The 24,970-nt window shown below is 38.7% G+C and overlaps 1 protein-coding gene across 2 annotated transcripts in view; it reads right to left on the bottom strand.

Annotated features, from left to right (window-relative positions):
• The window catches only part of TMEFF1 (transmembrane protein with EGF like and two follistatin like domains 1), a 114,117-nt gene that overhangs the window by 13,846 nt on the left and 75,301 nt on the right, over positions 1-24,970 (bottom strand). Inside the window, exons 8-10 of one of the 2 annotated variants that reach the window (XR_004249900.2) lie at positions 16,580-16,703; positions 4,966-5,124; positions 684-1,123 (exon numbers count right to left, since the gene is read on the bottom strand). Coding sequence is in view for 1 of the 2 variants with exons in the window: in XM_032164686.2 (XP_032020577.1) it covers positions 1,039-1,123; positions 4,966-5,124; positions 16,580-16,703 (368 nt within the window). In the remaining variant the exon portion in view is untranslated. Of the gene's footprint in view, positions 1-4; positions 1,124-4,965; positions 5,125-16,579; positions 16,704-24,970 lie in introns of those variants that run through there. The other variant, XM_032164686.2, reaches the window with a different exon arrangement.

Here is a 24,970-nt window from a genome sequence, read left to right as displayed (position 1 = left end):
GCCATATAGTGAAAACATTATATTATAACATGCTTTTCCAAACAAAATATTAAAATGAATAATTTTTAACATATTCTTTAAATTCTACATGCATACTTTTGAATATCTAAACTACATGTTAAACAGCTGAATACATTCTACTCACACTTCAGATCTTTAAACACCAACAATCTATGAATATTAATCTATTACTACAGGACAAATTTGGATAGAGGTCTTGGATAAATTTTAAGCTCACTTTAAGAGCACCAATCATTAACAATCATTTTTGTATTTTATTCACAAACACTGATACGATTTGTTTATTTATGTTAAAACATATTTTATTTTAAAATGAATGTGTATTAAAGTAGTTTAACTGGTAGAGTAGGCTTTATTCCAATCTGTTTGTTAAACAGCCTATTTTCACAATATCTAAATCTACTTTTCATTGATCTGTTCCATCATTACTAACACACTTGTTCAAATTTTTAGAATTATTTTTTCAAAGGGAGGAATAATCAAATTCCCCAGTCCATATATCTTATAAATATTTTACACCTAACACACACAGCTTTACAGTTCATGCGATAGGCAGTGTCTAAAAAATCAGTTACTAAATCTCAAAAACATTTAAATATCTATTTAAACACAGTGTCTTCTAGATTTTTTTTGTAAGAAAAGTAATCTGTAAACATCTTTACCTTTAGTTCATGCTTGGTCATTTGTTGTGGTCATTGTGGAAGAAGTGGATATGACTTTATAACCATTTGTGAAGTAGTCCATCTTTGCAAAAATATTACATTCCATGGGTAAAGAACAAGTCTTAGAATTACCATGTGGTACAAATTTGTGAAAGCAATTTCTGTATTTAAAAACATAAAACAAAGACTACTAAACAGTCCAAAACTGTCGTAGCTGAATATTCTAAATACGAGCCAACAGTACTACACTAAAAATGTCCAAAAATAAGGCCTCTGAAATAAATATTTCCATTCTTTAAAAAAAGACATAATAAATGTACATCACATGGTCAGTGTACATATAAAAGTCATCAGTTTAAACCATTCTGGATGACGTATCTGAAGTAAAATGACCTAGGTTTTGCTTCTGTCGACGTCCTCTATTGTTTTTGGGGCATTTTCTGTTGCATTAAAAAAAGAGAGAAAAATATTGTTTTGATGATTTTGTTCAGGATATTTCAAATGTTTCCAAAGTAATACACATTTTGCACATAAAGCCACATTGCAAGCAATTACATGAAAGAGAAATGAGATGGTATCTGTTGCAAGACAAGATGAAGATGAACACAATTCAGACTGCTACCTCCTCTACAAACCTGGGAGCTGAGAGGATTAGATATGTAATACAGGTACTGGCACCAGCAAAACTCATTCCCAGTGTCTATGCTACTATGTATGCATCCCTGACAGATATCCCACCCTTTCTCCAGCCTAGAAACTCCCTAGTCACAGTGACTGATAACATGAAACCCCTGACAGGAGAAAGGACTCTGGCCTATGTACTTTCCCTGAGCATTATGAGAAGACAGCTCTAAAATGACAAGAACAGCTTAGATGAAGGGAGAAATCAGGAAGAAGTGTGCTTATTAACCTCAGCTATGAATACATAAGAGTGTCTACTGATTTTAGACAATGACTCAAAAGAAGCTGTCCACACCCTCCTGGGGCAAACCACAGAAGCCCATAAGGAACTGCCACACTGAGGATGCAGGACATTCTTTAACTCTGCTCTCATTTTACCACATTTCTCAACAGCAGTACAAATCTCACTGTGTTGGAACTGCTCTTGTGCCTACACACTAGATTGCAAACACAAGGTGCTGTGCTATGCAATGTGGAATAAGGGGGCTTAGATGAATTCTGGGCTCTGCTAATAACTAACTGTGCAACCTCAATTCTCCTATATGTAAAAAATAAATTAGGAGTTGGACTAGCTTCCAAAATCTCTGCCAGCAAGAAATTTACAACCTATGGAAAGAAAGTCTTATAATAATGAGTACTCCTCATTTTGTTCAATTTCAAAGAGTACAGCTTTGCCTTGACTTAAAAGTGTTGACAATACTTCCATTTTGTATATGGTTTTACCTCGCTAATCCTCATTCTAAAAGTATGAGGTAGACAGAGTTGGAATCATCTCCATTTCATAAATGAGAAAACTAGCTGACAGGTCAAGCAACCCTCTTTTACTGTCACTAACTCACCATGACCTTGGAAAAGTTCCAATTTCCTAGTGCCAGGGTTTTTAAATCTATAAAATCAGGGCGTTTAGTTAAGGTGATGTTCAAGGTTCCTGACAATCTGTCACTCTATGAGTCTGAAAATATGAAAGGAGATTCCAAGAAGAAAAGAAGAAAAATTGACTCATGCAGTCTTGATAAACAGATCAGTGGGAACATCCTTTTAAAGAAGATTCCTCCCATGTGACAGCCGCCATGGTATATGTCAACAGCTGTCTCATAATGGACTGTGTGGGAGAGATACTTTAAAATTCAATGGAAATAAATCCAAGTACATAAATATTCTAAATCCAAGATAGCAAGACATTCTAGGGGAGGAAATACCATAACAAAAAGACAGGCCTCCAGGAGAAATCTGTGATTAATTCAATGAGATGACTACTTCAATCGTAGAGACAGTGGGCAGTAAAGACACTGTGACATAGTTAGAAATACACTGTGATGTCTAAGTGGCTGTGAGGGCAACAAGGAGGGATCTGGAGTATAAACCAGAGGGTACCTACTTCAAAACTGCCTGCCAGGTAATTTTAATTGAGTAGTTGAGCATTATAGCACTGAAAGACAGAGTTGGGTAAAAGACTGTTGTAAGGGGGCTTTCCTAGCTCTAGGACCTTAGACCGAGGTACTTCTTATCTCAGGGCTTCAGTTTCCCAACTTCTCTAAATAAAGGGGTTGAACTCAGAGTTGTTTCTCATTGACTCTGACATCCTTTGATCTTCTTAAAAATGGCACTATCTGGCTGGGCACAATCCCAGCACTTTGCGAGACCGAGGCAGGTGGATCACTTGAGCCTAGGAGTTGAAGACCAGCCTCGGCAACATGGCCAAACCCAGCCTCTACAAAAAAAAACACAAAAATTAGCCAGGCATGGTGGCGCATGCCTGTAGTCTCAGCTACTCGGGAGGTTGAGGTAAGCCCAGGAGGTGGAGGTTGCAAGGATCCAAGATCGTGCCACTGCACTCCAGCCTGAATGACAGAGTGAGACCCTGTCTCAAATAAAGGCACTATCTCCAGGCCTCAAACATCTTCCCTTACTTTACCTTAATTTTCCTTCTGCCTTCCAAATCATTTATTACCTCACTCCTATTTAACTCTAATAATGACTTAAATGGTATTCCCCCTACCTCACATGTTCACTACTCCAATGAATTTTTCAGATGACTCATTAATACTCTGAAAAATATGGTTTATACCAAGTCCTTCTCCTGCTCAAAAACCCTAAACTGCTACAAAATCGAGTTTGAACTCTGCTCCCATGCAATGGTCATACTGGGCGAACATGTTTCCCAAGATGACTCAACATGGAACCTTTCAGTGTAAAGAAGAATTAATGGGAATCAAACTGAATCCAAATCCAGACAATTCCACTTACTAGTCGGATGACCACAGGCAAATTACTTAACCTCTAAGTCTATATTAAATGGCTATGGCCAGTCCTGCTGTTAAATGTTTTTTCTCTATCTTCTCTTTCTGTTATCATTATTTGTTACATGATTATGTCCCTACTTTGATCTACCGTCCAATTTTATATTCAGTAGTCTTGCCTAATGGCAGATCATCTGTTCTGTGAAATAAAGCGCACTGACTTTAGTGCCTAGGTGTTATGAAAAATATCTGTTACTTGGAGAACTTTTTTTTTTTTTATCATTTCTAGATTTATCATTTCAGCTCCAGATGGCTGAGACTACTGAAGGTCTGGCTTCTACCCAGACCTTGGATAGAAGGGCCACAAATCCATTATGGCTTGCCAATATCTGTATTTGATATGCTTCAACCCTCTGCCCAGAATAATGCAGGGAAGTGGGAAATGATGCTTATGAGACTTCTGAACTGAAGCTTAAAGAAAGAGGTAAGCAGGAAGAAAAGACATTAGACTGGGAAGCACAAAGACAACACGAACTTGCTGTATTTACTCTGACTTTTCTCAGGTCCAGTTCAGTCTGACTTATGTATTTCTACTCAGTTTAGAAAAGACCCATTTTATGCCACTGCACTCCAAATAAGTCATTTAATTTATGACAAATGACTTTATTTATAATAGAGAATTTTAAAGCTTATTACTTATCACTGCAATCCAGAAAATGAAGTAATGCTAACACAATGATATCACAATAAAACTATCTTCAGCCTCTGATTTCTTCCTTTCTTACTATACTAACTGTGAGTAAAGTACATTCTTAGGGCATAAAACACCTTGCGGTTGTGCAGGGCTTAAAAATTTTCTGCATGGATCTTCCATGCGTGTGCAGATCATTATAGAAAATCTGAGCCAGTCACGGTGGTTCACGCCTATAGTCTCAGCTACTCTGGAGGACCACTTGAGCCCAGGAATTCGAAGCTGCAGTGAGCTTTAATTGCTACTGCACTCCAGCCTGGGCAACAGAGTGAGGCCCTGTCTCTTAAAAAAAAAAAAAAAAAAAGATTGCTACTAACATTATTTTCCCAGAATGCAGTGCTCAAAGACTGTATACAATTCTCAGATCCCTAAATTCCTTTATCTCATTGACTATTCTCACTCCCTCTCTGCTTGTCGCCCAGATATACCTGTAAGACTGGGAATTAGTCCTTGCTCGCATTCTAAAGAAGAAGGATAGGGAGAGACCACTGAAAACCTCAGGGAACTGATCATAAGATTTTTCCTAATAGACTGGTGGCCTCAAAGAATCTATAAATAAACAGCTGCCTGCCTCTAATTTAAAGCTGATATTTCTTACATCATTACCTACCTTGTTATGCACATTACAATTGCTACTATGATGGCGATCTGTACAGCTCCAATAATTGCTGCAATAAGAACATGAGTGAGCTTTTGCCTACTTGGCACTACATAGAGAATACTAAAGTCTGTCTTTTCACAGTGCTGTCCAGTGTAGCCGGATTCACATCTGAAAAGGAAAAATATATATATTCCTATGAAAATTACAAATTTTGATATTCCCAAGCTTTTACATTAAAAAATACAAAATAGTAATAAAATTTAAACAGGAATAGGAAATCAAGCACTTTCCTACCATCTGGGGGAAAAATGTCATTTGTATATTTCCCTACTGTCTTTTTGATATGCCTACATGGTGCTTCTTTTACCTAAGTTATATCACATTAATTTTAAAGTTGCTGAATATTGTTAATATATATCTTTTTTGTTATTGTTGCTTTTGCTTTTGGTGTCATATCTAAGAAATTATTGCCTAATCTAAAGCCACAAAGATTTACTCCTTTTTTTCACTTTTTAAATTAAATTTGCTTAAAAATTGACAAATAAAATTACGTATATTTACCATGTACAACAGGGATCCTCCCCAACTCCCAAGCCATGGACAGATATTGGTCCATGGCCTGTTAGGAACCAGGCCACACAGCAGGAGGTGAGTGGTGGGCAAGTAAGCAAAGCTTCTCTGTATTTACAGCCACTCCCCATCACTCACATTACCACCCAAGCTCCGCCTCCTGTCAGATCAGCACTGGCATTAGATTCTCATAGGAGCGCAAACCCTATTGTGAACTGTGCACACAAGGGATCTAGGTTGAGTGCTCCTTATGAGAATCTAATGCCTGAGGATCTGTCACCGTCTCCCATCACCCCCAGATGGGACTGCCTAACTGCAGGAAAAACAAGCTCAGAGCTCCCACCAATTCTACATTATGGTGAGTTGTATAATTATTTCATTAAGTATTACCATGTAATAATAATAGAAATAAAGTGCACAATAAATGTAATGCACTTGAATCATCCCCAAACCATCACCCCCACCCCCAATCCCCAGTCCATGGAAAAACTGTCTTCTACGAAACTAGTTCCTGGCAACAAAAAGGCTGGGGACCGCTGATGTACAACATGGTATTTGGAAATGTATAGACCTTGTGGAATGGCTAAATCAAGCTAATTAACATATGCATTACCTCATATAGTTATCATGTCTGTGGCGAGAACACTTAAAATCTACTCTCAGCATTTTTTTCAAAATAGATACATATAATTTCAAAATAGAAATATAATACTCCATCCAGTGACTATAATATAGCTAGCATATCTATTCCCAGTTCTAAGACATGTCAGTTATTTTCAATTTTTCACAATTATAAATTAAATGTGGTAAACATCTTGGTGAATATGCACTTTTCTATATTTAGTGTTATTCCTTAGGGCTAAGTATCTGAAAATTAGACTATTTAAAAAATAGGTATAAACATTTACAGTTCTCTGAACATAGCATCAAACTATATTCAAGACACTTTTCAGTGTATAAAATATAACACATAAGATGCAAGGGGAAGATGAAAATAAGTTATTAATGACAGAAACAATGTCAAGCAGTCAAGGAGGTAAGCTGTAGGTGCTCATCTTAGAAATTATCTGAATTCCAATTAAAAGTAGATAAAAAGACAACTGCATCAGCTGATGATAATTTGACAGGGAGAAATATTTAAGACACTTAACAGACAATTTACATTTTTAAGCTGACAGCAGTGAAATGTATAAATTAGCCAGCCTTCAGTTAGAACTCATTAATAAAACATTTGAAGTATAAAAATAGTATTTATTAAAGTCCCACAACTCATTAAGAAAAGAATTTGAGGCAGCTTATCACAAAGCACACATTAAAACAACAAAAAAGGGATGTGGGAGGAGGGAAACAGGGAAATGCAGGGGTGCTGCAAGTCTACCAATCCAGTCCCTGAGGTTCCTAGACACTTCCCAGTGCATTTCACATTGGGCTCTACACTTCCCAGCAAACAAAAAAAAAACAAGCAGTGGGCAGGTATATGGATCATGGAAGAGAATTGAGAGCCTAGAAATAAACCCATACATCTATGGTCAATTGGTTTTGACAAGGGTGCTAAGATAACTCAATGGGAAAAGAATTGTCTCTTCAACAATGGTGCTAACTGGATATCCACATGCGAAAGGATAAAGCTAGACCTCTTCCTCGTGTCATACACAAAAATTGCCTCAAAATGGATCACAGATCTAAATGTAAGAGCTAAAACTATAAAACTCTGAAGAAAAAATCATAAGATACAGTTATCATGAAAAACTGTATGGAAGTTCCTCAAAAAATTAAAAATAAAACTACCATATGATCCAGCAGTCTCATTACTGGGTATATAACTAAAGGAAATAAAATCAGTATATTGAAGAAATATCTGCATTCCTATGTTTATTGCAGCATTATTCACAATAGCTAAGATATGGATTCAATCTAAGTGTCCATTAACAAATAAATGGATAAAATAATGAGGTATATATACAAAATGGAATACTATTCAGCCATAAAAAAGAAGGAAATCCTATCATTTGCATGGATGAGCCTCCAGAACATTACATTAAGTGAAATAAGCCAAGCATAAAAAGACAAATACTGAGTGATCCCACTCATATGTGGAACCTAAAAAAGTTGATCTCATAGAAGTAGAGAGTAGAATAGTGGTTACCAGGGACTGGTGTGGTAGGAGGTGGTTGAGGACATGTTGGTCAGGGGATATTAAATTTCAGTTAGATGGGAGGAATAAGTTCAAGAAATGTAGTGTACAACATGATGACCATAGTTAACAATGCAATGTATTCTTGGAAAATGCTGAGGATTTTAAGTGTTCTCACCACAAAAGTGGTAACAATGTGAGGTAATGCATATGTTAATCAGCTTGATTGGACATTTCACAATGTATATATATTTCCAAACATGTTGTACATAATATGTATACATAATTTTGTTAATTTTTAAATAAATTTAATTTTTAAAAGAGAATAAAACATAGGAGTAAATCTTTGTGACCTTAGATTAGGCAACAGTTTCTTAGATATGACACCAAAAAGCAAAAGCAACAACAACAAAAAAGATAAATAGCACTAAATCAAAATTAAAATCTTTTGTACTTAAGGACATTATCAAGAAAGTGAAAAGACAACCCACAAAATGGAAAAAAAAAATGTAAGTTCCATATATCTGATAAGGGTCTTGCATCTAGACTATATAAATAACTAATACAACTCAATAATAGCCAAAAAATAAAAGGGCAAAGGATGTGTACTGACATTTCTCCAAAGAAGATATACAAATAGCCAATAAGCACATGAAAAGATGTTCAACATCATTAGCCATCATGGAAATAAAAATCAAAGCCACCATATATGCTACTTTTTACAGTTACTAAGATGGCCTAAATCAAAAAGTCAGATAATTACAAGTGTTGTCAAAGGTACTGTAGAGTATGTAAAATGGTGCAGCCACTTTGGAAAACAGTCTGGCAGTTCCTCAAAATGTTAAACACTGGGTTACCATTTGGCCCAGCAATTCTACCACTAAGCTTTACCCAAGTGAAATTAAAACATGTTCACACAAAAACTTGCACATGATCATTCAGAGCAGCATTTTTCATAATAACCATAAAGTGGAAAGAACCTAAATTTTCATCGACTGATGATGAGTAGATTAAAAACATGTGGTGTTATCCATACAATGGAATAGTATTCATCCACAAAAAGGAAGGAAGTACTGATATGTGTTATGACATGGATGAACCTGGAAAATATTATGCCAAGTGAAAAAAGCTAAACACAGGAGACCCCATATTATATGGTTCAATTTACATGAACTATCCAGAATAAGTAAGTCTATAGAGATAGAAAATAAATTAGCAGATGCCCAGAGCTAGGGAGCATGAGGAGATTTGGGAGTAAAAGCTAAAGGGTATGAGGTGTCCTCTTGAGGAGATGAAGATGTACTAAAATTGATTGTGATGATGGTTGCACAACTCTGTGCATATACTAAACACCAATGGAGAAGGAAGGAAGGAAGGAAGGAAGGAAGGAAGGAAGGAAGGAAGGAAGGAAGGAAGGAAGGAGGGAGGGAGGGAGGGAGGGAGGGAGCGAGCGGAGGGGAGGGGAGGGAGGGAGGGATGGAGGGAGGGATGGAGGGATGGAGGGGGAGGGGAGGGAGAGAGGGAGGGAAGGAGGGAGGGAGGACAGTTGACACAAAATACAATCTCCATAAAATAAAATCAAACAAGTCATTCAAAAGAAGCACAGTTATTACTGTTATGAAACTTAAGGGAACTTAATCTCATTGGTCCTCATTTAAAGAGGGCACCTTCTAACATAAAGAACATTATCCTCAACAACACAGCTGCAGTAAATTCAATGATATAATGAAGTCTCATGGGATTTTTAAAATAATGTCCTTCATGGTAGGCTAATGGCCAATGGTCAAAGCTCAGTAAAATAAAAACAGTTCCATAAGGTGCTGTAACAATGTCCTAGATATGCAGCTCTCTAATGGTTTGGCTTAAGCCAAAGATTAAAATCAGAGTATCAAAAAGAACCAATAGGCCATATATCATCCCTGCAGTTCTCCCTGGATATTGTTTTCTCCAACTGACTTTTGGTTATACTATCTGATATGGTTTGGCTGTGCCCTATCCCAATCCCATCTTGAATAGTAACTCCCACAACTCCCATGTGTCGTGGAAGGAACCCAGTGGGAGGTGATTGAATTATGGGGGCAGGTCTTTCCTGCACTGTTCTTGTGACAGTAAATGAGTCTCACGAGATCTGATGGTTTTAAAAACTGGAGTTTCACCGCACAGGCCCTCTCTTTGCCTGCTGCCATCCAGGTTAAGATGTGACTTGCTCCTCCTTGCCTTCCCCCATGATTGTGAGGCCTCCCCAGCCACGTGGAACTGTAAGTCCAATTAAACCCTTTATTTTGTAAATTGCCCAGTCTTGGGTATGTCTTTATTAGCAGTGAAAACAGACTAATACACTCTCCTAATACCTACAGTACTAACTTCTAGGTTATTACTTCTTCTTCTGTTACTGATTAAAGGCAGATCCAGGGATTCAGTCCTCCACTTTCTATTTTCATCCCAAACACCTTCCACAGGCAATCCCATTCACTCCCACTGTCTCACGTGTGAATTCATTCACACATCCATTTACCACAATTATTGAGCACCTGCTATGTGCCACCTACTGTGGTGAGCATTTGGGATGTATCCGTGAACAGAACAGATAAAGATCCCTGGCCTGCTTACCAGCTACCGGGAGAAGAGTGTCAATAAACAAAGTAAGTGAATTAAACGGTTTTGTTAGAAGGTGATATGTACTACAGGGGATGTGGGGTGTGGGGTGTTAAGGGAAACTGCGAACACCAGGTATGAGCCAGGAACGTTGCGGGAAGGGAGGGTTGCAATTTTAAATAAGGCAATCCGGGTAGGTTAAGAAAGTGACACGTGAGTAAAGACTTAAAGGAGGCCGGGCGCGGTGGCTCACGCTTGTAATCCCAGCACTTTGGGAGGCCGAGACAGGCGGATCACGAGGTCAGGAGATCGAGACCACGGTGAAACCATGTCTCTACTAAAAATACAAAACAAAATTAGCCGGGCGTGGTGGCAGGCGCCTGTAGTCCCAGCTACTCGGAGAGGCTGAGGCAGGAGAATGGCATGAACCCAGGAGGCGGAGGTTGCAGTGAGCCGAGATTGTGCCACTGCACTCCAGCCTGGGCAACAGAGCGAGACTCTGTCTCCAGAAAAAAAAAAAAAAGATTTAAAGGAGGTGAGGAGTCTGCCATGCAAACAATTGGAGGACAGCATACCAGGCAAAGGAAGAGCCAGTGCAAGTGCCCTAAGGTGGGAGCATCCACGCATGCATGGCATGCCCAAGAACAGCAAGTGTGGCTGGAGAGGAGGGGGTGAGGGAGAGGAGAGCCAGACAGAGAGGTGAAGAGACAAAACTGTGTAGGGCCTTCTGCACTTAGTGAGATGAAGGAACCACTGGAAGGATTTTAGCAGAGGAATGATATGAACTGACTTTTATTTTAAAAGGTTCACTCTGCACTTTGGGAGGTCAAGGCGGGTGGATCACCTGAGGTCAGGAGTTCGAGACCAGCCTGCACAACATGACGAAACTGTCTCTATAAAAAAATGCAAAAATCAGCCTGGCCAATGTGGTGAAACCCCATCTCTACTAAAAATACAAAAAATAGCCGGGTGTGGTGGTGCATGCCTGTAATCCCAGCTATTCAGGAGGCTGAGGCATGAGAATTGTTTGAACCCAGGAGGTGGAGGATGCAGTGACCTGAAATAACACCACTGCACTCCAACCTGGGCAACAGAGTGAGCCCCTGTCTCAAAAAAAAAAAAAAAAAGAAAAAAGAAAAAAGGCGGGGGCACTCACTCTGTCTGCTGTTTTGATTATGGACTGTAGAATACAATCACGGAGGCTACTGCAAAAATCCCAGGGAAACATTGGCCTGCACTAGGAATAGCACTGGCAATGGTGAGAAGTAATCAAATTCTGGAGATATTCTGAAACAGAATTCCCAGCTGATTGGATAAGAAAGAGAAGTCAGAGATACACCAGACAGTGTTTTGTCTGAGCAACTGAAAAGATGGAGTTGGAATCAACTGAGATGAAGAAGGTGGCAGGTAAAGCAGGTTTAGGGAGGGAGAGCAGATCAGGAGATCAGCTTTAGTCCTGTTGAGATTGAGGTGTCAGACATCCATGTGGAAATGTAAAGGAGGCATATGGATCTACGAGTTTCAAATTCAGTAGAGAAGTCTGGGATTTATGTAAATTAAGAGTTATTAGCATATGTCATGGAAAGCCCTGAGACTGGACAGAATCTCTAAGGGAAGAGGACTGGGACTGAACCCGGGTACACTACTACATTGAGAGGTCAGGGAGCAAAGGGGGAAGCAGCCAAGAAAACTGGAACGTCCAGCGAAGTAGGAAAAAAACAAGAGACAGTATAATTCTTGACACCAAGTGAAGAATGCATATCACACAGGAGGGGGTGATTAACTGTGTCAAATGCACTGATCATTCAAAAGTAATTTGAGACTAAGTACTGACCACTGAATTTAGAAATGAGAACAGCCTCGGTAGAGTGTTAGGGACAAAAGTTTGTTGGGGTGAGTTCAAGAGAAATGGGAAGTGAGGAACTGGAGATAGACTTTAGACAACTCTTTCAAGTTCTATGAAGGAAAGGAAACAAACAAGACAGTAACTGGTGGGAATGAGAATGAGGAGTTTTTTTCCAAGATGGAATAAATAAAAGTTTATCAATATATATGAGATATACTGATATCAAGTTCTATGATACAGAGAAACAGGGAAAGGATTGCTGGTAGGTGATAGTGAAAGTGTGTGCAAGTTCTCATATCGCTTCCATTTTCTCAGTGAACTTGGAAAGAAGATCAATAGGTGAGAGTGAGGATGAGAGAGGAGGTACTGCTAATCTGAGGAGAGAGGAGAAGGTACAAAGAAATCCTACAGGAGAGGAGGAGAATGCATAAACTGCAGGTGTAGAATGACTGCCGGGGCAGCATAAAGGGCCCACCTTGAGACCGATAGGTATGTCAGTGAGACAAGTTAACCAGTGGTGTGCTTTTCACCGACAGCCATGATCAGCTGCCTGTATAGGTACACAGTGGGTGGAGAGCTGGGAGGAACCAGGACTACAGTTTCGGCAAGTGAGTATGATGAAGCAATAGAGGAATGTGGGATTCAAATGCAAAGGGAACTACAATGACTGGCCATGGAATTTACACTAACGAGGGGAAGAGAATATCCAGGGAGGGACACTGAAAAGGTGATAGGATCAATAAATGGAAGGGCTAGTGGGATAGAAGAATTGCTAGGTAGAAAGTAAAATGGATATGCTAGAGAGGGAATGATTCTCAAATGTATGTCTTCAATCACATCTCTCTCATCAGTTCCAAAACTAAAATATATCCAGCAGCCCACTAGACATCTGTAAGCGGATATCCCACAGGCATCTTAGACCAAGCACGTCAAACTGAATATATCATTTCCCCTCAAACCTTCTCCCTCTTCCCAACGCATTTCCCGCTCAATCTTGTGTTAGCCAGAAACCCAGGAGACTCTCTTGACTCTTCATCCCACTAACCTCCACCAGCCCCCAGGTTCTCGTGCTCATATCCAACCTAACAGGTCGGTCACCGACAACTGTGAGTTCAACCACCTAATGATCTCTCTGCAATCCATTTATTTTCTCAGCCTCACAACTCCTTTATACTTAATTCAGGCCCTTACTTCTTACTAAGTCTCCTAAATTTTCTAATCTACTTTCCACAATGTCACCAGAGTGGCTTTCAGATTTGATCACATCATTGCTACTTAAATTCCTCTAATGGTGTCTCGCTGCCTTTAAAATAAAAGCCAAGCTCCTGGGATGGCCCAAATGTTCCTGTAAGACCTGACCCTTCCTCCAACAATGTCCCCCACCCATCTTCAGGCTGACGTGCCTTTTCTGAAGTCCCAAATCGCCTCATGTATATCTGTGTATGATAGTATTTTCCATATTATAATTACTTATTTGTCAGTCTCTTCCACCAGGTTGTATGCTTTTTAAAGGCAAGATCCCTGGATCTCTGTCATAGTTGAATTTGACACCCCAATATCAGAGAGAATTTGGCATTAATAAGTCAATCAACCAATCAATCAATCAAAAAACAAATCAGGCCAGGTGCGGTGGCTCACACCTGTAATCCCAACACTTTGGGAGGCTGAGGCAGGTGGATCACCTGAGGTCAGGAGTTCGAGACTAGCCTGGCCAACATGGCAAAACCCTGTCTCTACTAAAAATAGAAAAATTAGCCAGGCATGGTGGCACACGCCTGTAATCCCAGCTACTTGGGAGGCTGGGGCAGGAGAATCGCTTGAACCTGGGAGGTGGAGGTTGCAGTGAGCCGAGATTGCGCCACTGCACTCCAGCCTAGGTGACAGATCAAGACTCCACCTCAAAACAAAAACAAAAACAAAAACAAAACAAAAAATCAATGGTACCATAATGCTAGAAGATTTTAACCTAACAATAGGACCGTGGCTAAAAGCTATTTATCCTTGCCTGTTTACTGCTATGCAAACACACCTACCTACTAGCAGAAGTGCACATGATATCATGGCCTGATTCCTATAGACACTGCACAGACTCAGACAAAAGAAAAAGATCAACTGCTTTTAAGGAGTTATAATTGTGCAGAAAAGGGATTCTTTAGCATTTAAGATACTCCTCTTAAAAATTTATCATCATCACATGTCGTTCAAAAAATATTTACTGAGTACCTACTGGGCTAGGTCCTATACTAGGCACAGGGAAAATAGTGGTTAACAAAACAAAGAGCCCCTGACTAATAGGCTTAGAGTCTAATAATATCACTGCTATTCACTAAGTACATACCACATACCAGGTATCAGGCTAAGCACTTTACATATATTATCTCACTTAATTTTAACAACATGAGATAGGTACTATTACTATTCTACTTTAAGAAAAATGAAAATGAGTCTTAGATATTTTACGTAACTTCCAAAGAACACACAGCCAATAATTGGCCAAGTCAGTGTATCCAATTTCAAAGCCTTTAACCTGTACACCATTCAATCCTCTTACTTTCAGTTAGCAAAATACTAGAAAATGCCCTTGTATCACATCATTACCAGAACATGATCCTCTCTCTCATTTTTCATTTAAGTATCTTGAAAGATGCACCATCCTAAGAGGACAAGATCCAAACTTCTATCAAGCTATCCATGCCACTGTAGGACAAACATGAAGAGCCCACTATAAGATTTAGTTTTAAAACTGGCCTGGGCCAGGAGCAGTGGCTCACACCTGTAATCCTAGCACTTTGGGAGTCTGAGGCAGGCAGATTTAATGAGCTAAGGAGTTCAAGACCAGCCTGGGCAACACAGCAAAACCCTGTCTCTACTAAAAATGCAAAAAATTAGGCTGGGCACAGTGGCTCACACCTGTAATCCCAGCACTTTGGGAGGCCAAGGCAGGTGGATTATGAGGTCAAGAGATCCAGACCATCCTGGCCAACATAGTGAAACCCCGTCTCTACTAAAAATACAAAAATTAGCTGGGCATGGTGGCGTATGCCTGTAGTGCCAGCTACTCAGGAGGCCGAGGCAGAAGAATCACTTGAACCCAGGAGGCGGAGGTTGCAGTGAGCCGAGATCGCACCACTGCATTCCAGCCTGGTGACAGAGCGAGACTCCATCTCAAAAAAACAAAAAATTAGCCAAGCATGGTGGCACGTGCCTGCAGTCCCAGCTACTCAGGAGGCTGAGGCAGGAGAATCGCTTGAAGCTGGGAAGCCGAGGTTGCAGTGAGCCAAGATCGCACCACTGCACTCCAGTCTGGGCGACAGAGCAAGACTGTCTCAAAAAAAAAACAAACAAAAAAAACCAAAACAAAAACCTGGCCTGTTACCATTCGTACAGCTGGATTTTTTAAATGTTCACAAAAAAAAAAGAAGAGAAGGCTAGCTCCTTCAAAGACAAGGAGAACTTTCAATCAGGAAAAAGCAAATGTCTTAACAAACAACTATTCAACCACTAACAGTTTACAGTGTTTTGTTTCTTGTTTTTTAAGCAGGAGAAAGGCAGGGGAAAAAAATCAGGAGCAGGGAGCTAAAGAAGTAGAAGGACCCAAGAGACTGGATTTCAAATTGCTTCCTCTTTTTTTTTTTTTGGAAAGAAAGATTCACTGGCTTCTAGATGGACCGAACAAAAGAAAAGTATAGTATTTCTCCATGTTTTGATGTTTTGACTAAGAAAGGAAAAAAAGGATCTGGTCAAACTCCAGGAGGCAAGGGTGGGCAAAATGACAGCAATGTCCCCTTGTCTACAGAAACATCACCTGGCTAACTAGACCAACGTCAAGCAGATGATGAGCTCCTAGCAGCAGCAGCAAAAACGTGTATCCACAGACAGGCAAGAGCAGCAAAAAACACTAAGATCATCAGGTAGGGTATCAGAAAGTCTGAGACTTAGTTTTTTCCCAGCTCTATTTCTAACTTGCTGTTGACCTTGAACAAGTTACATAACCTCTCTGGAATTAGGGATTTGAGGATTTACGCCCTTTCCATTTTCATCTCTCAATTCACACCTGGTTCTTCGTCCCCATCCTCTTATTTTTAGAAATCTATTTTAGCACATATTTTATTTGAGTTACATGTTCTCTGTTCTTAATACAGTCTTTAGTCCCTCAACCACCTTGTGACAGATTGCCTAAAAACCAAAATACTGTTGGAATGTGGTACATTTATTTTTTATATTAAAAATGTATAGTATTATATTTAAAATGTTAAGCCCATAATCTCAAAGCCCTGAAAAAAAAAATTGATTTTTGTTTTCTGCATATTACTTGCCAGTTTTTTTTCCAAATGATGCTGCTGATTTGTTTTTTACTTGTCTACTGCAAATAAACACTACTTTTTGGTAATATTTAGTCTACATTTCATTCCCTTCTGTAGAGCAACAACCATTGATGAAAAAAAATGCTTACCACTGATCCGGAAGCACTGACTTACCTACAAGAAGCCTTCTGAGTAGAATAGATGAATTCACATTTTCCATGGATGCAGTAACCATTGAGGTTTTCAGGGCAAGGCATGTGGTTTCCAATATAAACATCTTCTCTTTGATCACTAGCATCTTAAAAGAACATAAACCAGATCATTCAATGATGAAACACAAGCTGAAAAATAAGGACTTTTCAAATGTTCTGAAACAGCAAATGAATTCACCCGCTGTCAACCACCTACTGGCAATTTGAAAAGAAAATTTATCAGATAAGGGGTTAGATAAGATCCAGGGGTCTCTTCTAATTCCTATTATGCCATACACACAGCAGGTAAACTGTTTAGATTCAAAGCATTTAAAAATATTTGCAGAATGTGACCGCTAGGAGTTACTGTTGTTTAAAAACAATCTGGCAAAGAAAACTAAACACCTTTGCTAAAGAAATAAATGCTCTAGAAGAAAGTTCACCTCTGTGACAGACAGATGGTGTATACAGAATTGGCTTTTGGGGAATGAACTTAATTATTTATTTGAGGGCTATGAAATTGAGGCCAAAGGACACCGAATGACAGAGCAAATTAAGGGATTCTGAAATTTTAGGGTTAAAGGTTTATTTTTGGAATGAAAATTATCAAGCATATTGATTTTTTTCCCAAGTGAAAATAGCTTTGCTGCTCTTTTCATATAGTTTTTCTTAGTATATGGTCATTATTTTTAAAATTCAAGTAATATAGAGGTTAAAAAAGAAATTCAAAATAACCTGCGATCTCGCTCTTCAAAAATAAAACACTGTCAACATGTTGATGAACATCTGCTCAGACTTAAGTATAATGATTTGAACTGAACTGAAGTGAAGAAAATGAAGAGAGTCAGGAAGGAGAGATGGAACGGGTCAGGAAAGATGAAAACATAGGAACTTGGTCTTCAAAATCAGATTCATTCACTCATTCATTCTCTGTATATACATCACACACTCACATATGCACACACACATACACAAATAAATTTGGGAATGGATTTTTGTACTTTTTTTGGTATAATCACCAATACATTAATCCTAAGCTTGAAGGACCCAGAATTCCGCAATATTTACAGGCCTGTCCATGTGCAGGAAAAATCCCCAGGCTTCCTGCCATTTCTGTCTTACACAGTTCTAGCTAACAGATTATGTGCACTACAGCCGTACCTGCAGCATACTACCCTCTTAAACCTCAGACTTCATAACTATAAATTCAGAATAATAGGACCTATACTTCATGCAGTTTTGAGAGGACTAAAGGAAATAACAACTGCATGTACAATACCACCAAAACAACCAGCTATTTATATAGCACATCATGTAACATCACAGGGCCTATCTCCCCAAAATACAAATAAAAGGTATTAATAAAATTTTTAATGTTAATGGAAACAAATTTAAAAGGAATGAAATAGTGAATTATATGTATGTGTATGGGGAAGATCAAGAGGAAGATCAAGGGAGAAGTGAGAATAGAGGTGCCAAGTGTAAAAAAACCCTGAGAACCAAAACTGCAGATTTTCTGAGGATCAAAATTTACATATAGACAGAAAAAAACCTTAATGATTATTAAGGTCAGTGATAGTGGAACTAAAGCAGAGAGAAATCAGACCAAAGTGATACTATTTTTCCTCAAAGTGTATATGTTTACATTGTGCTAATTTAATTTATGCCTAGAAAGAGAACAGATCTAAAAGTCAGGGAACCTAACATATAAATTCTCAATTTAAAAAATGTCTTTACTGCTTTGTGACCTCATTCAAATCACTTCTTCTCTCTGAGGGAACTGAATGAGACCAGCACTACCCAACATAGGTATAGTACAACACACATAGGTAATTTTATATTTTCTAGTAGCCCAGATTTTAAAAAGTAAATAGAAACAAGTAAATTAATTTTAATCATATTTTTTAATCCAATATACCAATAAATCATTTTCACATACTACCAATATAAAAATTGAGATTTTTTACTTTTTAAAATAAGTCTCCAAATTCTGATATTTTACACCCACAAAAGATCTAAATTCTGACTAGCCACATTTCAAGTGCTCAATAGCCACACAAGCCTAGTAGCTATCATAATGGAAAGTGCAAAACAGATTACTAATTTATCATCTACTGATCACCTTGTATATGCTGGGTACTCTGCTAGGTGCTGGGAATACAAAAATGAAAACATACCCTGTCGTCAAAGGGCTTATAAGGTCTCCTCCAGCTCCCAGACTATAATTCTGCCATGGCAAAAGAAATCAAGCCCTCTTTTGGGCTGCTATGATCCTGAGCACTTACTCCTCATTATAACACTCACAATACTGCCTGTTTTATTGCTATTTGGGTTTTTTAAGTCAGCCTCTACCATAAGACTGTGAGCTCCTTAATAATCTAGCTGCTTGTGTTATTCGTTTCTGTATAACTCCTAACATTTAGAATGTAGTACATATAATGGCTAAGAACACAGCTCTAGAGTCAGACTGCCTAGGTTTGAATCCTGGTTACAACGCTCTCTAGCTGTGTGACCCAAAGGCAGTTACTTAACTATTTCTGGCCCTCAGTTTCTTAATCTGAGAAATGAAGATGATAGTGATGTCTACTTCTTGTAGGGTTGTTTTGAGTCCTAAATGAGATAATATATTTAGTGTATTAAGTATGTAAGTGTGTACAGAACTTAGAAAAATTCCTGGCAAACAGTAAGTACTTAATAAATAAGTATTACCAAGTATTGTTCTGTGCTCAACAAATGTTTGTTAAATGAATAAATTCTAATTTTCTCCTGGTAAAGGGAGAAACAGTTATAAATTGTATCTTTGTTGTTTTCCATTGACAAAATTATTATCCAATAAAGGTTTCCATCTTGAATTCCTTAGTGAACTGGACTGTCTGCAGTAGTCCTATCCTGTGTTTCCTAACAGAGGCCAAAACTTAATTATCACATCTTTTATTTATTAATACTTGTGATCCAAGCAGAAGACTTTCCTAGAGTAATTTAGCTTTGGTGAGAAATAGTTTATCAGAAGCCAAATAACTGAAATCAAATATACTTTTCTTGCTACAGTTTCAAACTAAAAATGTCACTCTACATTCCTAATCAGGCCATAAGTGAACTGAGGAAAGTGGTCATCTCCCATTGCATTTCTCAGAACATGGTCATGAAAGGGTATAACAATGGGACTATAGAGAATAACGTTGTGCACCAACCTATGATAATAAAGTCCTATAAGGATAAAGTCCTAGTAATAGGACTGTGCAGGTCTGTAGAGGCTGTGGTAATGTACTAATCTACCATAAGGAAGTTCTTTAAACAGCAAGGAATTTCAAGAATAATGCAGAGCTGAAAGCTATCAGAGAACTCAGCTAGGTGAAAGCGGTCAGAGAAAGTTAACCAAATTAAAAACAAGGTTTTGGGAAATTAATAGAAAAAGTATGGCACCAATAAACATATACTGAATGAATTAATGAAAGAATGTGGTATCAAGCTATAGGCAAAGTGAAGCTATATAAAACATGAACATGTCTAATAAGGCTTTGAAACCTGTGCCAACGTCCAAATTCACAGAGTCTAATATTCCACGCAATGCCAACTTTATTCATCCCATTAAACGTGCATACTATTTCTGGGCATAGCTACATGCTCAGCTAAGCTACAGAGGATATTTAAAAAAAAAAAAAATGCATGGTCCTTGCCCTCAAAAAGCTTATAGTCAATTTAGAAAATCAGCATATACACATGAAAAGCTGAATAACACCAGAGGAAGGGGTCCCATGTGGCAGTTTACAATTAAACGACAAAAGATGGTTTTATAACACTGGGTGCTATGGAAGTTCAAATTGAAAGGAGAACTCACTGTAGGCTAAAGGATTTATTGATAGGGTAGGACTCAAGTTAAGACTCAAAGCATAAATAGATTTAGACAGAGGAATGGTGGAAACCAAAGGGAAGGTATAATGCCCATGGCATTCTCAAGAATAAACAGTAGCAACCTAGGTAGAGTGATACATTCAGACTGGGGAACGGTATATGTCAAAGTTGGAAAAGGTGGCTGAAACTAGATTATGGAAAAATTTGAATTCTAGGTGAGACATGTTTTCTTCATCATATGGACAAGGAAGACACTAAAGGCCTTTTGAAGAGCAGCACAAGGAAAGCCGGGTTTTACATGAAAATTAGTTGAGAATAGTTGCCTAGAGCTGGCGGTTAAGCGAATGGGGAATGACTGACTAACAATGGGTGTGGAGGTTCTTTTAGGGGTGCAGAAAATGTTCTAAAATTAGATTATGATAACACTTTTACAACTCTGTAAATATACTAAAAACCATTGAATTGCACACTTTAAACAGGTGAACTTAATGGCACGTAAATGGCATCTCAATAAAGATATTAAAATAATTAATTGGATACCAGCATACAAGATAATGGGGCAGGGGAACTAGGAAGACTATATATATATATATATCAGGTGACCAATTAAAAGGTTAGTACATAATCCATTAACTGGGAATGGTGGTGCACACCTGTAAGCCAAGCTACTTGGGAGGCTGAGGCACAAGAATCGCTTGAACCCAGGAGGTGGAAGGTTGCAGTGAGCTGAGATCGCACCAGTGCACTCCAGCCTAGATGACAGAGCAAGACTGTGTCTCAAAAAATTAAAGAAGGTTAGTACATAATCCAAACTTGTGGCAACAAAAAGCTAAGCTAAATCTCAGCAGTAGGAGTAGATACTAGACACACAGAAAAAATAAAAATGGTTTGAAGATGTTTTGGAAAGTGAATGAGCTCAGAAACTCAGATCTGGAAGGGTCCTTGGAGGCCATCTGGTTTGATAAAGGAATCTCTTTAGTTTTATAACCCTCAGAGCCTATGTCTACTTGAACACTTCCAGAAGTCATAATACAGTTTATTCTAATACCATCAGATTTTCTTTATCTTGAATGAAACCTCGCTTCAACTTGGTATAGACTTCCCCACATCTGTTTACCCTCTCCCCTCTATTAACCAATCTTTTATTTTTAAGCTCAGATTTCCCCAGTCCCACCCCTATTCAAACAATTTACAACTATCTTGAAGAGTGGTACCCAGCACTAACCCCGTACATTTAAGAGTTTAGTAGAACAAAACTGTCCTCTTTATTGAAGATGCTTGTAATCCAGAATTATATAAAAATGACTCCAAATATGAGCCTAATGATGGGGGTTCCGTAGAGAGAATGTAGTAAGCTGAGGTCAAGTTTAGATCTCCAGTCATTCAAAGAGTATTTTTTAAGCATCTATTATGTTCCACGCACTATGGTAGTTCCAGAAGTTTGAAGCAATGGCAAAACAAACAAATAAGGACAAGGACCCACCAGGCAACTGAATATGTGAAACCAGTGCTTGAAAAAAGATCCAGGCTCGAGAACAAGTGTTAACGTTCACCAAAGTAATAGCTCAGAGGGGATTAAATATCTGAAGGTAATTAAGAAAGCAAGGAAGTAGAAAAGAATTCTAGAATCATGGTACAAAGGGAAGGAGCAGCACTTAGGGTCAGAAAGTCTGAATTCCAGTCGCTGTTCTGCCATTCTATATATGCGCGAAACTCCTGCAGTTTCAGCTTGTTCATCTGCAAAATGAGGATAAACTTGGTTGTTATGAGGACTAAATAACATAAATATGTGAAAGCACCTGGCACATAGTAGGGTGCTCAATTAATAACTATTAAATGAAAGAATATCCTACTGATGTCACTTACGAACCATAACATTAAAGAGCAAGACAGATAACTAACTCACCAATGGTGAGACTGTTGAGCACAGCCAGGTTACTGAACATGAAACTAGGAAACAAAAGTATTAAAAATAACCATAATAACACTGATAATGAACTCAGTAACACAGTGTTTAATATTCATAGTGAACTTAGGTAGTAGATATTACTGTCCCTAATTACAGATGTGATCTTTGAGGCTCAGAGAAATCAAGACACACAGCTATTAGGCATAGACCAAGTCTGACTCCAGAGGGCAAGCTCTTAGCCATTACAGTATTATTTCTCCAAGCTACCAAGCTATCCTAGGAGATGTGTAGGAAACAGATAAAAAGCAGAATGGCCAAGCACCTGCTCTCCAGGTCAAGTAAATTAGCCAACTTCAAAAAGGAAAGATAAAAAGGCTCAAAAGATGTAACATGACATGGTTTCAGAAACAACAGCAGAGATGTCACCTGCACACAGTAAGAAGTGAGTACAGAATGATCCTGCCTAAACAAGCCCTTAGCCAAGTGGTGACAGGCTCCAAGAACAACAACTGCAACTGCTAGTCTCTGAACAATGTGTGTGTGTGTGTGTGTGTGTGTGTGTGTGTGTGTGTGTACAATACAAAAAGTATACTTGGTCACCAAATGGCTCCTTTCACCCACAGAGGCATTCAGAAACAAATCCACCACCAGCTGCAGTGTTTTCAAATACAAAGGATAGTTGTGGTTCTAAGGGATGATGTTATGAAAAAACCCAGTACCAGATGGCTTATCTGCAAAGGCTTGTTCCACTGGCTATCTGTCCTGGTCCAACAGTGTACAACCAAAATAAAGCATGGGGAGTTGCTATTAGCAATGGAGATATGTACCTGGAAGGTAAAACCGCTGAGGCCACGACTATATCAACACTGCATCAGTAACCCTAGGGCTCATTATTTCTATAAATCTCTACAGTTAAAAAATTCAAAATATTCTGTCTTGCTTCCCCTATACTACCCTGCACCCCCCAGCCTTCATCACTAACATATCCCTCCACACATCCTTCCCTAACCACAGTCTGCTTGGACTCCATTAAGGAATTATCTTCCACTATACAAACTCCTACCCACACTCCAATGCCTCCCCCTCTCCCAATTCTAAACCCCGTTGTCCTCCACACCAGCCCTGATTCCTCCTTTCCTAGCCTGCCCACTGTGCCCAGAGAAACACCTTTTCTAACATGAATAAGTTCATCTACCTCAACTACTCCCTTAGAAAACACTCCTTTCATCTTCCTGATGTACCAAGACCACATTACTTCCTAGATTCCCTTCCTTCCCTTTTCCCCTGATGTGCTCGCCACTGTCACTTCCAGCCCAGCATTCCACTCTCAGCTCCCCAGCACCTTCCTCTCTTAGGAGCCTGCTAATCATCTTCTGCATGACTCTCCACCAAGCTCCATGACATTCTCTGATTTCCTTCATTGATCTTAGCACTTGGCTCACAGTCTTTCCTTTTGATGAGGCATATCTGTCAAAATCGTTTTTAAAAGGACATATCAAAAGAGCTGGACTGAAATATCTAAACAGTCACCAGTAATGGAAATGATATCAATATCTCGCTATCTCAGGTATCCCTGGCCAGCAGCAGGAGGAGAGACTAATGAGGCTCAAGGATGAGACCAAAGATGGGGTGGGGGTTGGGACAAGGTGGAGCTCAGGAACAAAGTGAGAATATCTTCATAATAATAAAAAGGGTGGTATAGTTAGATTATAGGCTGTATGAGCATATCTTTGAATCAAAGTGGTCACATTAAAATGTCATATACCACAAAGAAACCTCCTGTGCAGGTGGAAATGGTATCGATTATAAGATGTGGTATATGTGAAGTATATTCATTGGTCAAGATTTGCGCATTTCAGTGCTATAAATTACACCTTTAAAAACCATAAAATGAGAATAATGATAATCACATGGGTGGAAGTATACAGACAAAGAATGACAATGCTGACAACTGTTGAAGGTGGGCACTGGGTATAAGAGGTTTATTATACTATTCTGTTTATATATCATAGATACATGTTTTCTAAATGTCACATACCCATCTCCTATACAACTCATGCTCAATCATATCCTTTATGACTTCAATATCTACAACAGAGCTTCTAACACTCCAATTTCAATATTTACCACAAGTTTTCCAACAGCCCAAGAAAAGCTCTAATTCAGCAGCTATTCTAGACGTACAAATGCTCCATTTCACAAACACTCTTCTCTAAGAGCTGAGTTTTAAAAGACATTTCTTACTGAGCACTATCTTCCAATCTTTCCAGCTTCTTGCTGGTGCTGTGTTCCTGCTTTTCATTTTGTAGCCTCCATCCCCAGATCACTGCCTTACCTACCCAATCTTGGCTGTGTGTTGCAGACGTGGATATTTACTAAGGGCCTCCTATAAATGCTGTGACAACAAAAAATAAATAAATAAAAGCAAATGAGGTAAAAATAAATAAATAAACAATAAAAACAGAGTTACCTTTTAACCTCTATTTCCTATGAGAACACTTCTACAATTTGGGTTTCATCTTTCATCCTTCATGGAAGAAACTTGGTCCAAGATTGTCAGTGATCCCCTTGTCTTCAAATTCAAGCATAGTTTAGTCCTTGTCTTCTCATACC

The sequence above is a fragment of the Hylobates moloch genome, unplaced genomic scaffold, assembly GCF_009828535.3.
Source record: "Hylobates moloch isolate HMO894 unplaced genomic scaffold, HMol_V3 SCAFFOLD_10, whole genome shotgun sequence".
Lineage (NCBI taxonomy): Eukaryota > Metazoa > Chordata > Mammalia > Primates > Hylobatidae > Hylobates > Hylobates moloch.
Note: the sequence above shows the minus strand (reverse complement) of the source record. Positions and strands in the feature narration are given on the sequence as shown.